The sequence below is a fragment of the Corylus avellana genome, chromosome ca1 (genome assembly GCF_901000735.1).
Source record: "Corylus avellana chromosome ca1, CavTom2PMs-1.0".
Classification (NCBI taxonomy): Eukaryota; Viridiplantae; Streptophyta; class Magnoliopsida; order Fagales; family Betulaceae; genus Corylus; species Corylus avellana.
This window is the reverse complement of record NC_081541.1, coordinates 8,733,011-8,747,584: the sequence shown is the minus strand read 5'-3', so window position 1 is coordinate 8,747,584 and position 14,574 is coordinate 8,733,011. Positions and strand designations below refer to the sequence as shown.

The 14,574-nt window shown below is 35.7% G+C and overlaps 1 protein-coding gene across 2 annotated transcripts; it reads left to right on the top strand.

Moving 5' to 3' along the window:
* Positions 1 to 1,193: 1,193 nt before the first annotated feature.
* LOC132176318 (pleiotropic drug resistance protein 3-like) lies at positions 1,194 to 14,197 on the top strand. Of its 2 annotated transcripts, XM_059588494.1 has the most exons (24): positions 1,194 to 1,679; positions 1,797 to 1,920; positions 2,078 to 2,163; positions 2,599 to 2,683; positions 2,999 to 3,158; positions 3,254 to 3,330; positions 3,415 to 3,468; positions 3,574 to 3,664; positions 3,940 to 4,241; positions 4,318 to 4,599; positions 4,698 to 5,011; positions 5,107 to 5,267; positions 5,346 to 5,449; positions 5,534 to 5,687; positions 5,772 to 5,915; positions 6,032 to 6,105; positions 6,200 to 6,532; positions 7,162 to 7,452; positions 8,582 to 8,665; positions 11,464 to 11,597; positions 11,790 to 12,017; positions 12,706 to 12,877; positions 12,993 to 13,247; positions 13,695 to 14,197. In XM_059588494.1, exons 1-24 carry the CDS (start codon positions 1,357 to 1,359, stop codon positions 13,959 to 13,961), a joined length of 4,299 nt encoding a protein of 1,432 aa, XP_059444477.1. In that variant the 5' UTR covers positions 1,194 to 1,356; the 3' UTR covers positions 13,962 to 14,197. The 2 variants fall into 2 exon arrangements, with proteins under 2 accessions (XP_059444477.1, XP_059444486.1); XM_059588503.1 differs by lacking the exon at positions 1,194 to 1,679 and having other exon boundaries at positions 1,841 to 1,920; positions 2,625 to 2,683.
* The last annotated feature ends 377 nt before the right edge of the window (positions 14,198 to 14,574 follow it).

Sequence of the window (14,574 nt, the reverse complement as noted above, 5' to 3'; positions counted from 1 at the left end):
AGAATAAAGTTTGACCAGACCAGAGGAATACCCAGGCTAGACTCTAGAGCACATGGAATGTATTCCATTTCCTTTAATCTAAAAAATAAATATAATAATAATAAAAATAAATAAACAACCAATGGTTAGAGATAGTGTGTGATTAGCAAAGTCTTTCCCCAAATTTAGGACGGTGATTGGACAATAAGTGGTTGGATGAGCCTTCGCAAGTCAACAAAGGAAATGATCATTGGTAGTTAATCTTTTGGCTGTCTTAATTATAGAGTGTTATAATCAATTAGTTATTAGCAATCATAAAGTTTAACTAATTTTAGTTAAGAAAATAATTGTTTTTAAATAATTTTAGTTACCAACTTTTTTAACATATCTCTGTTTTACTTTTTATTTTTACTATTCTAATTAAAATATATTTTATTTCTCAACTTCTACTATTCTAAAAAAATAATAGATAATTAAATTAATTTTTTTTATTACTTTATTTATTACATTATTGAGAATTTGCTGAACACCGTTACAATTAGCAATCAAGTGTGGTTACTTTTTTGGGGATTACCATTTTGTATTTTCTCATTGAATTTAACTTCTATTAGGTCGTGACGTGAAACCTCATTTTACAGCTTTCAATACTTATAAAGTAAAAATACAAAATAAAATAAAAATAAAAATATTGTATCTTTAATTCAAATTAATTATATGGACCTTTTCATTTGTTCAAACTCAACGCCCCCCACCCACCTCCGAACCATCAACACCGAAGTCTCTAAAATTATCTAAGACAGTAACTCCGATGGTTTGATCAATTGGTATTTTGTCAAGAGAATGAAAATTATTTAGTGTGACGGGTTATATTAATTTTTGGTGTTTTAAGTTAAGGTGTATGCTTCCTATTAAAGGATGCAAAACACCCGGTTTTCACAACAATATGAATGGAGTTATTCTCTTTCTGATTTATTTATTTTTAAAGTCAACCATTTGACTCATGCCCATCCAATAATAAATTTGAAAAAAAAAAAAAAAAATACAAAATAACATTTCTCTATTTTATTTTTGTCCAATTTTGTTATTGAACTAGCCACAACAACCTTTGACTACCCGGGTAAAAATCTACAAAGGTAGGTGTCCACTGACCACTGTGCAGCCAGAGGCGGCTGGGTGTTCATTTATATGTGAAAATGACACAATCCACACACAGAAGAGAGAAAAAGTCTCTAACAAACTTTATTCTTTTGTCCACTATTGAATCTTTGGAGGGCAGTTCCTTGTCAGCTTTGAAAACCAGTAAATTTTCAATCTTTTTAAAGAATTATAGCCAAAGTTCAATGTAGTGCTGCAAAGACCAAAATATCTGTGACTCAAATGGAGCTAACACCAAGAAGCATTCGATCCCCCTTTCGACGCACGGGTGCAGATACTCTTGTAGAAGAGAATGAGGAGCTCCGGCTTCAATGGGCTGCCATTGAGAAACTGCCTACATTTAAGAGGATCAGAACCTCGGTGCTTGATGTTGATCATGGCACGGCTGACAATGGAAGCAGTGGAAAAGAATCTGATGGGAAGAAGGTGACTGATGTTTCCAAGCTTGGAGCAGTTGACAAACATCTGTTTATTGAGAAGCTTATCAAGCACATCGAGCATGATAATCTCCGGTTGCTGCAGAAACTAAGAGACAGGATAGACAGGTATTTCAGATTTTTATAGCTCTTGGAAGAATATATGGACTCAATTACTGATTTCTGAAGCTTTGTTTCAATTTATAGCCTTTTGGGTATTAACAAATGGATTTAATTTCCTGGTAGAGTGAACGTACAATTGCCTACTGTGGAAGTGAGATACAAGAATCTTTGTGTGGATGCCGAGTGTGAGATAGTTCAAGGGAAGCCTCTTCCTACGCTATGGAACTCTCTCATGAGCGTGTTATCAGTAAGTTGGCATTGCTCTGTCTAATAGTAGGAATAAACAGGCTGCTTGCCTGCTCAAATCCTGAATTGTGAATCAAATCTAGTGGCAACACTGCCATCAGCCAAAAGAGCTATGATTTTTGTCTTTTCAATTTACTGAAAATTTATCTCTGGGGCAGGTTTTTGTGAAGGTAACACGGTGCAACTCTCAAGAAGCCAAGTTAAGCATCTTAAAAGATGTCAGTGGCATCATCAAACCATCAAGGTAAGCCAGATACATGTTTGTTGGATAGCACAAAGCATAAAATTGGTTAGAGGTGCCTTACATTTTTAATGATATATGTCGATTACTTATAGAAAGAAAAAGAAGCTTGAGCTTGATTTGGTAAATGATGTTCTTACAGTTAGAAATTGAAGTCCCAATCAAATCAAGCTCAAGCTTTTTTTTTTTTTTTTTTTTTTTTTTGAGGCAATAAGACTGATTTTGTAAATAAGACAGTAGATATACAGCTTGGAAAGTATCATGTTTAATAAAATTCTAATGCTATTGACACAGGAATAAAGCATGTAGTAAAGCTAGTATTGTTTTACACAGAAAGTTTTCATGAAAATCAATTCTAATTGATCCAATTCAACAAGTTAGGTAAATAAGGGAGTGTGGCCAAAGTTGTTTACTCATGAAGTATCTCTATGAATCCAGGCTTACACTTCTTCTTGGTCCCCCAGGCTGTGGGAAAACGACCTTCTTGTTGGCTCTTGCAGGAAAGCTAGACCAAAGTCTCAATGTGAGTATGTAAAAAACACTTTAGTAGACAAGCTTAAAAACAGTACAATGCTAAGAAAGAATTCATTCTTAAACAGTTTAATATCCTATGTGCTTTAATTTAAAATCACAAAGAAGTTACATCTGGACATGCTTTGAACCAAAAAAGAACGTGATGAGCAGTCAGATTGATGCATCGATCTTTGTCCAAATCAGAATTCTAGTTACTAACAATCTATGGGAAACTAATCTTATTTATAGTTTTTTGCATGACTACAAGTTAATCGAATTTCTATTTCACATTTTTACAGTAATTGTCAGCTTTTCCTTTCTTCAGATTGCAGGGGAGATCTCTTATAATGGTTACAAGCTAGATGAGTTTGTTCCACAGAAAACATCAGCTTACATAAGCCAATATGACCTGCACATACCTGAGATGACTGTGAGGGAAACAATTGACTTTTCTGCTCGCTGCCAGGGTGTTGGAGACCGAGCGGGTAAGGTTCCTTGTTTTCTCCACGTAATCATTACCAGGGTAGTGTATGCTCATATAAATATGAGTTGAAGTTAACTTCCATTTCTCCCTATGCAGATGTCATGGTAGAAGTAAGCAGAAGGGAGAAAGAAGCAGGAATTGTCCCTGACCCAGATGTTGACACCTATATGAAGGTAATCATAAGTTAGTAAAAATTTCCTGGCTGTATATTACGTTAAATTACCACTTATTCCAAAATCTTAACATAATACTTGCAGGCAATATCAGTTGAAGGACAAGAAGGAAATCTCCAAACAGACTATGTTTTAAAGGTAACTTTTCTTCAAGCTGAGCTTGGAAATGTAGGTAATGGAATACTTCAAGAAGATGTTTTTATCCAGTTTGATGTGTAAATTACAACATTTTGGCCTTTTTAGATCCTTGGACTGGATATCTGCAGTGACACAATGGTTGGTGATGCATTGACAAGAGGGATTTCAGGTGGCCAGAAGAAAAGGTTAACAACAGGTTGTTAATAAAAGAAAGATACCTTGCTACTTAATTATGTTTTGCATAAAACGCTGCCAGTGCTAGTACATCTCTATTTATAAGTTCAAAAGAGCTTCCCTCAAACATGAAAAGAATCAATAAAAAATTCTCCTCTTCCTAAAACCTTTAGTTTGGCAGTTTAAATGTGATAACATTTGTAAATCCTATTCCCTAGTGAGAAAAGGAAACAAAAAACAAAAAATTCCCATGCTATTATTTTCAACCCAAGATTTTTGTGGCTACTTGCTTGGCAGGGGAGATGATTGTGGGTCCCACAAAAGCTTTATTTATGGATGAAATATCGACTGGATTAGACAGCTCCACAACGTTTCAGATAGTTACCTGTCTTCAGCAATTGGTGCACATCACTGATACAACTGCATTGATTTCACTTCTTCAGCCAGCTCCCGAAACGTTTGATCTATTTGATGAAGTGATATTGATGGCAGAAGGAAAAATAGTATACCATGGTCCTCGTAGTGATGTACTTCAATTTTTTGAGGATTGTGGTTTCAAGTGCCCGGAAAGAAAAGGTGCTGCAGACTTCCTTCAGGAGGTGAGAAAACATTTTTCCTTTTCTCCTTTTGACATCAGTCCTGATTGCCTCATATTCTAATTTCAAACATTTACAGGTAATCTCCAGGAAGGATCAAGCACAATACTGGTGCCATGCTGCCCTTCCCTACGATTATGTTTCAGTGGATCAGTTCTCTCAAATGTTCAAAGCAAGTTGTTTAGGACAGAATTTAAATGATGAGCTCTCAAAACCATATGAAAAATCTAGGAGCCACAATAATTCCTTGTCATTTAATTTTTACTCTTTGAGAAAATGCGAATTGTTCAAAGCTTGCATGGCCAGAGAGATACTTCTCATGAAACGGAACTGGTTTATCTATGTGTTCAAAACAGTGCAGGTTATAACTTTCTCACCTGAACTCTTAGGTTGGTGCTTCTACAGTGATATTGGCAATCACATCAAACTAACATGTTTCCCAATTCCCTTATTTGACAGCTTGTCATCACTGCATTAATCACAATGACAATATTTATACGTACTCAGACAACTGTGGACTTGGTCAGTGCCAATTATTTCTTGGGCGCTTTGTATTATACAATTGTCAGACTCATGACTAATGGAGTTGCAGAGCTGTCCTTTACAGTCATTAGACTTCCAGTTGTTTACAAGCAAAGATCATTCTATCTGTATCCAGCATGGGCTTATTCTATTCCAGCCTTTATCCTAAAGATTCCATTATCTCTTGTTGATTCAATACTTTGGACAGCAACGACTTACTATGTTATTGGGTATAGCCCTGAAGCAGGAAGGTAAGTGCTTTTCAAAATCCAGTTGAACAAAATGTTACAAGGATAAATCTCTCTCTTTGTAAGATTTAAAATTCATTTTCTGCATATGGGTTTAGGTTCTTCTCCCAGTTGCTTCTGCTGTTTGCTCTGCAACTAGCATCAACATCCATGTGTCGTTTTATTGCCTCAATTTTCCAGACCATGGTTGCTGCATCTACTTATGGGTTTTTGATCTTGATGATAATTTTCTTGTTTGGAGGCTTCATTATTCCTCGACGTGAGTGACTCCACAATTTCTTTGGTTTGATTCTAAGGGATAACAACTAGACTACTTACAGAGTTTGCTTCTTTGCAGCCGATCTACCACCTTGGTTAAAGTGGGGTTTCTGGGTTTCTCCCATGAGTTATGCAGAAATAGGTCTAGCACTAAATGAATTCCGTGCTCCACGGTGGCAAAAGGTACTCTGAAGAAGACATCATATGTTGTTCCTATGCTAATTCACAAGGATTTGTAAATAACTTTAGTTCATTCTGATTTTGTAGGTCTCAAAGGGAAACATGACCATAGGGATGGAGGTTCTTACTAGTCATGGCTTAGACTTTGATGGCTATTTCTATTGGATATCATTAGGGGCTTTGCTTGGGTTCACAATACTTTTCGATACAGGATTTGTCTTAGCCTTAACTTACTTAAAACGTAAGTTTGTTTTATCGGATAAATAAGCATAAAGATTGAAGTTTAAATTCCGTCAATTCACAAGTAAGCCTGTCATGAATACAGCTCCAAAGATGTCTAGGGCTATTATTTCGAAAAAAAGGTTCTCTCAGCTACAAGGAAGAGATGATTACAATAGTAGCACACAACTGGATAACCAATCAACTGTACCTAGTTTTCCTCAAACTACTGCAGAAACGAAAAATTTAGGTAAGATAAAACTGTTAGCTAATGGCTTAGCTAACAGTAGAATGATATCTGATTCTTGATATGATGAATAACGTTGGGTTATACAATGATACAAGCGATTGTGGTTGGTTATGCAGGGAGGCTGGTCCTACCATTTGAGCCTCTGACAATAGCATTTAAGGATGTGCAATACTATGTTGATATGCCTCCGGTAATCAAGTGCAACTAATGATTTACATATGATTGCGTTTTTTATTTGTACAGAGGAAAAGAGATGACCTGTTAACTTCATTCCTTTTGCACAGGAAATGAGAGAGATAGGTTTAAATCAGAAAAAGCTTCAGCTGCTCCGAGATATAACAGGAGCATTTAGGCCAGGAATTCTTACAGCACTTATGGGTGTCAGTGGAGCTGGGAAAACAACTCTCATGGACGTTCTTTCCGGAAGGAAAACTGGAGGTCTTATTGAAGGAGATATAAGAATAGGAGGATACCCCAAAGTACAGAGGACATTTGCAAGAATATCAGGTTACTGTGAGCAGAATGATATACATTCTCCTCAGATTACTGTGAAAGAATCAGTGACATACTCAGCTTGGTTGCGATTACCACCAGAAACTGATGCAGACACGAAAGATGTATGATATCCTCCAGTTCCTTTGAACAATTTATCCAGAGTCTATTAACAATTTTTTAAGGGACTCAAAACTTTGAAAATTGCCAGCATAACTAAACTAAACCTTATATCAACTATATATAGAAAGGATATGGAATTTTTTTGCAATCTGAGTCAATTTAAAAATTCATATTAAATATAAGCGAATAGAGAAGGCATTCATTGGGTTTACTGAGTGAATCATCAAATCTTTGGTCAGTCATCACTCGGGGAATGTGACATTTTACTTTTAATTGACATTATTTTATGAAATTGTCTCAACAATTATTGGCATGTTAGAAACTTGAATAATTGAGACCTATGTCATATAGTGTGTGGCACTTTTAAAAACCAAAACTACTACTTTAATTCACTTAAAATATGTTAAAGAAACAAGAGAATGATAGGGAAACTCCAAAGCATGTTTAGATAAAAGCACAAAACCCTGAATATTGATGCACATATCACAAACAAAGAATTACTTGTATTACTAGACAAGCAAAGTTTCTATTGGAGTATATTAATATACTGCTATATATACACCAGTTATTATATGATTTCACCAATAGAGTAAAATGCACTGATAGCAGTCTCGACATATCTATCATGCAGAGATTTGTAGAAGAAGTTCTTGAAACAATTGAACTTGATGGAATCAAAGATTCATTAGTTGGCATTCCTGGCGAAAGTGGCCTTTCTACCGAACAACGTAAAAGGCTAACAATTGCAGTGGAGCTTGTTTCCAATCCCTCAATAATATTTATGGATGAACCTACATCAGGTTTAGATGCCAGAGCAGCTGCTATTGTCATGCGTGCAGTGAAGAATGTAGTTGCTACAGGAAGGACAACAGTGTGCACCATCCACCAACCAAGCATTGACATATTTGAGGCTTTCGACGAGGTAGTACGAATAGTGCCTTCTGTGAGAAAATTACAACATACTCCAACTTTTACAGGGATTATAAGATTAATCTACTGACAACTCTTTTTGTCCATAATTTACTAAAAAATTTCAATAATGTCTCCTGGCCATAAAATCATAAGTTATTTCATTCTTTCAGTGCTCATTATACTACATGGTTTTATATAGGAGGTGTACTGTTGGTATTTGTAATACAAGGAACATTCAGCTATCAGATGGTTACAATAAATGTGCTTTTTGCTTGTGCTTAAATCTACCTAAAGAATCATATCTACCTGGTGCTAGCTATTAAAGGCTCATGGCATACGTAGCTTGTCCAAAGTATTTGTGGATCGAAAAACAGATTGTTATGCCACCCACAACATTAGTTACCTGAAAGGTTGATAATTAATTTTTGACTACCTTAATCCAGATAATTTCAATATTGCTGCTGCTGCTTATGATTTTCTACTTGCACTATGAAGCTACTTCTTACTGGGTCTAGTCATTAGTTTTTGTTATACATGTTTCATATCAATGCCTTTTATTTAGCCACATGTATTTGCTACATTCAAGTCCCAATGAATGAATGGATTTCTTATTCAATTTATTTACTTTTTCTTCTGGTTTCTATGTTCATTTTTTAACATCGTCATCGCAGCAAAATTTACTCTATTGACATTTCGTCACCTAAAATACGGTAAAGAAAATATGCTTTTATTGTCATTTCACCATTCCTTTAGGCTGATAATAAAAGTCAATTGTATAAGCAATTATCTGCATCATATGACCTACTCGTTTTCAAGCAACATGCTCTTCAGTTTTCGCTTCCTCATGGATGAGCAAACTATAGTAACAATATCCATCACTCTTTAGTATCTCCTGACTTTGGTTTGGTGATTATATTATCACAAAGCACAGTACAAAAGTATAAATTTAACAATTTTAAGCATTTCACCAAAGTCTTATCATAACTTGGATTTACTGTGGTAACCACCCACTTAAATCATAAGGATTCAAAACACCCAAGTTGAGGCACATATGGTTGACTGTAAAAAGTTTCCTATAATCTTCTCAGTAGTGCTACTAGATGATATTGTACAACTTAGTATTTGTCCCTTTGGTGCAGTTGATACTAATGAAGGCTGGAGGACAGATCATCTACTCTGGAATGCTAGGCCATCATTCAAGTAAACTTACTGAATATTTTGAGGTACGCTCAATACTTCCAGCACCATAACTTGAAATCAATTTTCTAGTCGCAAGATTAGTGAGCATTCTTTTATTTGTAGACATGTTGTTTCCTTGTTCCTCTGCTATTGGTTGTGGGTGCCTGCCTGTGATGTAGTCTGTGTGTTCTGGTTCTGTTATGTATTCTTTATTCTTCTTTTAATAAAGTTTGTTCATCTGAAAAAATGTTGTTTCCTTGTATGCATAGACAACTGATGGTTGCTAATATTGGTGTATAAATGATAAAAGATGCGTTAGGAAGAATTGTGTTGGATGCTGAAGTGGTGTGAATCAGTGACATATTTAGATAAGGAGACACTTTTAATCAGTGACTACTTATCATAAATCAAAAATCAGAAACAACTTTTAGGAAACGAAACAAAAGAAAGAAAAAAGCAAGAGCAAAGAACACACACAAGGAACACCAGATTTAAGTGTGTTAAATCACCAGCTATCCCAAAAGCTTAAGCTGATAGGAAGAGGTAAATTTAGTCATTTAATCAACACTTTAACACTTTTCCTCACGTGTGGGCTCAAACTCCCTTTTAATAGGTGAGACCCAATATGTGAAATATTTAATTTAAATGAGAGGTTATTTGACAGAGTCAAGGTTTGAACTCATAACCTTTGGCTATGAAACCATGTTAAATTACTAGTTATCCCAAAAGCTTAAGCTGATAGAAAGAGGTAAATTTAATCATTTAATCAACACTTTAACAAAGTGGTTCACCCAAACTAGGGCTATATCTACAGAGTTGCTGCAGTGTTTCATATCAAGATGAAAGAATACAGATGCAGAGGAGTTTACAATGTGATTAATATATATGTGCCATCCTATTCAACAATTACTAGGACTAGGGCTATAGACCCCAGGGTGTAATATTGAAACAGCCCTTCTCTATAAAATTGCTGCAAACTCGCTCAAGCTACTGTCGAGCGGGGATCACACAAAGTTTCTGTCCACTCTTTGCTTGAGCAACTGCGAGAGAGGCTCTAGTGAAGTTTATGTCTTTTTGCATAGGTCAAGCGAAGCTTCTGTGTATTTGCCTGTAGACCTCTCGCAAGCTCCACATAAGATCGGGATCCATATAACCCATCATTCTCCCACTTGGAGATTGATCTTACCATATTACTAAACTCCACACATCTCCACAACATAACTAACAGTGCAAAAATTCTTTAATGTGTCTGCTGGATTTTGGCTTCCATGAATCTTCTCAAGTGATAACACTCCATATCCAACAGAGAACATGTGAAGATACCTCTTAACTGTATATTCTTTGTTCTAGAATGGAATGCTAGATTCTTATTCATAAAAATAAAATAAAATGGAACGCTAGATTCTTTGCAAGATTTATAGCACTCTATCAGTGTAAAATACTGTTCTCCAACCTCTTACCCAATTCTTTCAGAAAGCTTTGCAACCAAATCATCTCCTTGCTAGCTTTAGTAATTGCAACATATTCTACTTCTGTAGTGGAAAGAGCCACAATCTTCTGTAACTGAGAGACCCAACTTACTGCTGTACAACCGAAGGTGAAGACATATCCAGTAGTGCTTCTTCTACCGTCAACATCACTAGCTAGATCTGAGACAACATAACCTTGTAGTATGATACCAGCCCCCTTGAAAGAAAGTGTCATGTCAATAGTACCCCTCAAGTGTCTAAGGATCCATTTTACTGCCTCCCAAATGTTGCTTTCCTAGATTACTCATATACCTGCTCACTGCTCCCACTGCATGTGAAATATTTGGCTTGGTGTAGACCATAACTTACATTAGACTTCCGATGGCTGAGGCATATGGAACCTTTTACATGTGTGCGCGCTCCTGTTCTGTCTTAGGTGAGTGTTCTTTAGTTAGTCTGAAGTGACTAACTAAAGGAGTGCTCACTAGTTTTGCATCTTGCATGTTTCAACAGCTGCTTGTGAACTTTTTAATATACTCCGATTGTGAAAACTTCAGAATATCAGTCACTCTGTATCTAATAATCCTCAACCCATGAATCTCTTTCGTAGCACCCAAATCCTTCATTGCAAATTGTTTTAACAATTGCTTCTTCAAATTATTGATTTTCAGAATGCTTGACCTCACAATCAGCATATTGTCCACATACAAGAGTAAATAATGTAACTGTTGTCAAACCTCTTGATATAACAGCAATGATCTTCTCATCTACCTGGCACCTTGTGAAACCACTGTACACATGAAACCATCAAACTTCTTGCACAATTGTCTTGGGGCTTGTTCCAATGGTCACTTTCCCCACAAAACCAATCCTAAATTAGCAAGACAATAAAGGGTGGTTTATATTTCCTTGTACAACCAATACGTACTCCTAAGCTACAAGAATAAGGCACTCAGATGCAATAACAGTTCAGATTCCTGAGTTTTATTCTTGAGTTACTGTGTGATTCTTATCAGATATATGCTGGTGTCTTCTGGATATTGATTAATCCAAGATGTTTGGATTAATTTGCAGAGTTCTTGAATTATATTTACATATAACAGTAACCTTTACTCCTTTATAGAGTGCCTGCAAGGGAGTCTCAAATATTACCTTATTTTGGTGGAATTGGTGATTATTATTTACTCATACAGAACAGTTAGTAAAAGGGAATAGACCCTACCTAAAAACTTGAAAAGTTAAAGTTGCTCGTCCAGGTTAACTAATGACTATTCTTTTACTTCTTCACATTTTTAGCTTTCAACAATATTAAATAAATCCCTGTATGCAATTTGCTATAAATTATTTATTTCAATATTTTTACCATTCAACAGGGAATTTCTGGTGTGCCAAAAATCAAAGATAGTTATAATCCAGCAACATGGATGTTAGAAGTTACTTCTGCTTCTGCAGAAGCAGAACTTGGTTTAGATTTTGCCCAAATTTATAAGGAGTCATCTCTGCATCGGTGAGTATATATCTATTGACATTCATTGGAAAACACGAATTTGCAGTTGAACTAATTTCCTGACAGGTATTAAAAGGCATGTATTGCTATACCTATCAAGGACAAAACTGTTGCCAATAGTTAGACATGGTGACGACAAATGTACTTTGGTTTCTAATTAATCGCAATCATATGGTTGTTCTTGCATTATAGTGATACCGGCGAGCTGGTAAGACAGTTGAGTGAACCACAGCCAAGCTCAAAAGACTTGCATTTTCCCACTCGTTTTGCACAAAGTGGCAGGGTGCAGTTTATGGCATGCCTATGGAAACAACACTTATCTTATTGGAGAAGTCCTGAATACAACGGGTCACGTTTCTTGTTTATGATTGCTGCAGCACTACTGTTTGGGGCAGTCTTTTGGCAGAAAGGAAAGGAGATGTAAGTGTCTACGCATACATTGAGATAACACTATCTTAGGAAATCTTGAATGCATATGTCTAAATGCATATGCATTGAGATAACAATTTATCTGAAAAAAAAAAAAAAAAAAAAAAAAAAAAAATTGAGATATTTTCCTATACAGTTGTTCTTGAAACTCCCATTTTAACAGACTCAGATTCGGAAAAAATAATTCTCTCATGTCAATTCATATCAATAAATTCGTCTCAAGAGGCAAAAAGTAGAAAACCATCATGATGCTGTCTTTTCTATTTCCTTCAACCATGTCAAACACGGTGTCATTACATGCTAACGACCAACTTTATAACTCCATGGTAAGAAAACAGAAAATACTAGTTTCATATATGGAATAAAATTTCATTGCTATCTTATATATATGAGCATAAATCACATAATTTTCATATTTACAGACCATTCTAGTTAGAGGCCATGCATTGAAAACTTGAGTAATATTTAACCTCACAACACAACCATCTCTAAATGGTATGCCCATAGTAAAGTTTATTTAGAGAAGAAAAAGAACATAGATTAACTTTTCTTCACCAAATTGCTTATGACTATATTCTGTTGTGCGATTGTGGGCCATCATTTAAACTTCCTGTGGCTAATTTTTGCAGTAGTCTGGCCTGAGAAGCATTTAAATCCCTTTTCTTTTCTTTTTTTGAAGAAATAATGAGCAGGATTTGTTCAACGTACTTGGATCGATGTACATTGCTGTAATATTCTTGGGCCTAAACAATTGTTCATCGGTTCTACCGTATGTAGTAACTGAACGCAATGTTCTGTATCGTGAAAAATTTGCTGGAATGTACTCCTCAAAGGCTTACACATTTGCTCAGGTTTGGCATTACTGCTATCAAATAAAACTCTAGACTCATTTTTGTAACAAAACTATTCTGGGTGTAATGATATTTAATACATACTAACAGCAGTATTTTTTTTTAAATGTTCTAGGTGACCATAGAAATACCTTACGTACTTCTGCAAACAATTCTGTATGTGGCCATTACATATCCAGCAATGGGGTTCGACTGGTCAACTTACAAGTTCTTTTGGTACTTCTATGCCACATTCTGTACTCTTCTATACTTTGTATATCTTGGGATGCTGATAGTTTCAGTGAGCGCAAATATAGAAGTAGCTTCCGTATTGTCAGCTGCAGTCTACACCATATTGAACCTTTTCGCTGGCTTCCTACTGCCAGGACCGGTAAATCCTTCAAACTCGTCTTCTATAAGTAATCAAATAGGAGATTTAGTCTTATAAGCAGAAGGAATTTTTAAATGGATTGTGGAGAACCAAGCATTTATAAACACAAGATGGACTGTTTAGTACCTTTTCATCTACTGCTTGAACTGATAGGAATGAGAATGGATAAGCATTTTGAAAAGTCATCACCTCTCAGTCACGCAACAAAGTCATTTTCTATAAAACCGCCAGGACCTAAACTTTCCCAGAAAGGTGGAAGAACATTAGAGTGAAATTTTCTGCATGTGCCCTCCAGAATATTTCCCGCAAATTTAACAGTAGATATCAACTTTCAGTAACACCACTTTCACTTCTCTCCTACCATGTGTCCGCATGGGCTTCTTATACTATTTAGCATTTATAGTCAAGCTAAAGATAATAATTTTGTTGTTTCATATATACATGCAGAAATTTCCTAAATGGTGGGTGTGGTGCTATTGGATTTGCCCTACAGCTTGGTCCCTAAATGGCCTGCTGACTTCACAATACGGAGACATGAAGAAAGAGATACTGATCTTTGGGGAGCTCAAGCCAGTTGGTTCCTTTCTTGAAGATTATTACAGCTTTCGACATGATCGATTAGGACTTGTGGCTTTTGTGCTCATTGCTTATCCAGTTGTTTATGCTTCCTTGTTTGCCTATTGCATAGGGAAAATAAATTTTCAACGGAGGTAGAAAGGAGCTAAAAACTGCTTCTTTATCATATTTATAACAAGATATCAGTAATGCTAGAATTTTGAAAGATTTTCGCAACCGGAGTTATTAGATCATTAACTGGGAATATGGCTTCAGATCCTGTGTGCATACACATGTATATATGTATGCATATCACATGACATTGACAGGAAACATGGCGCACTTGCATTATAGATTCTATAACATACTATGGAGAATCATCAATCTGAGAATCATGACTGCTCCCAAGAAGACAATGTGAATGAGGATTCGGCATTTTAGACAATGTCATTCAACCATACATTCTCACAAGGTACAAGAGCTCTAATCTAATTCGAATATTTTAAATGAATGGTCCGGAATGTGACAACACATAGAAGAGAGAAGGGGTGGCTGTTAAGATGGTCGAACTACCTCCTTTGACCGCAGAGGTGGTTCGACAACCAATCTAAAAAGTAAATTGAAATCATTTGAAAACTTATGAAATTATTAGAAAACTTTCCCTTTTGATTAGTTCTACTCATAGATTTCAAAATTTTGCATAAATAAAAGCTAGATAGTATATCATTCAGGCAAAAGTAAGAGATAAAGAATAGTTTAGTCAAGAATCAGG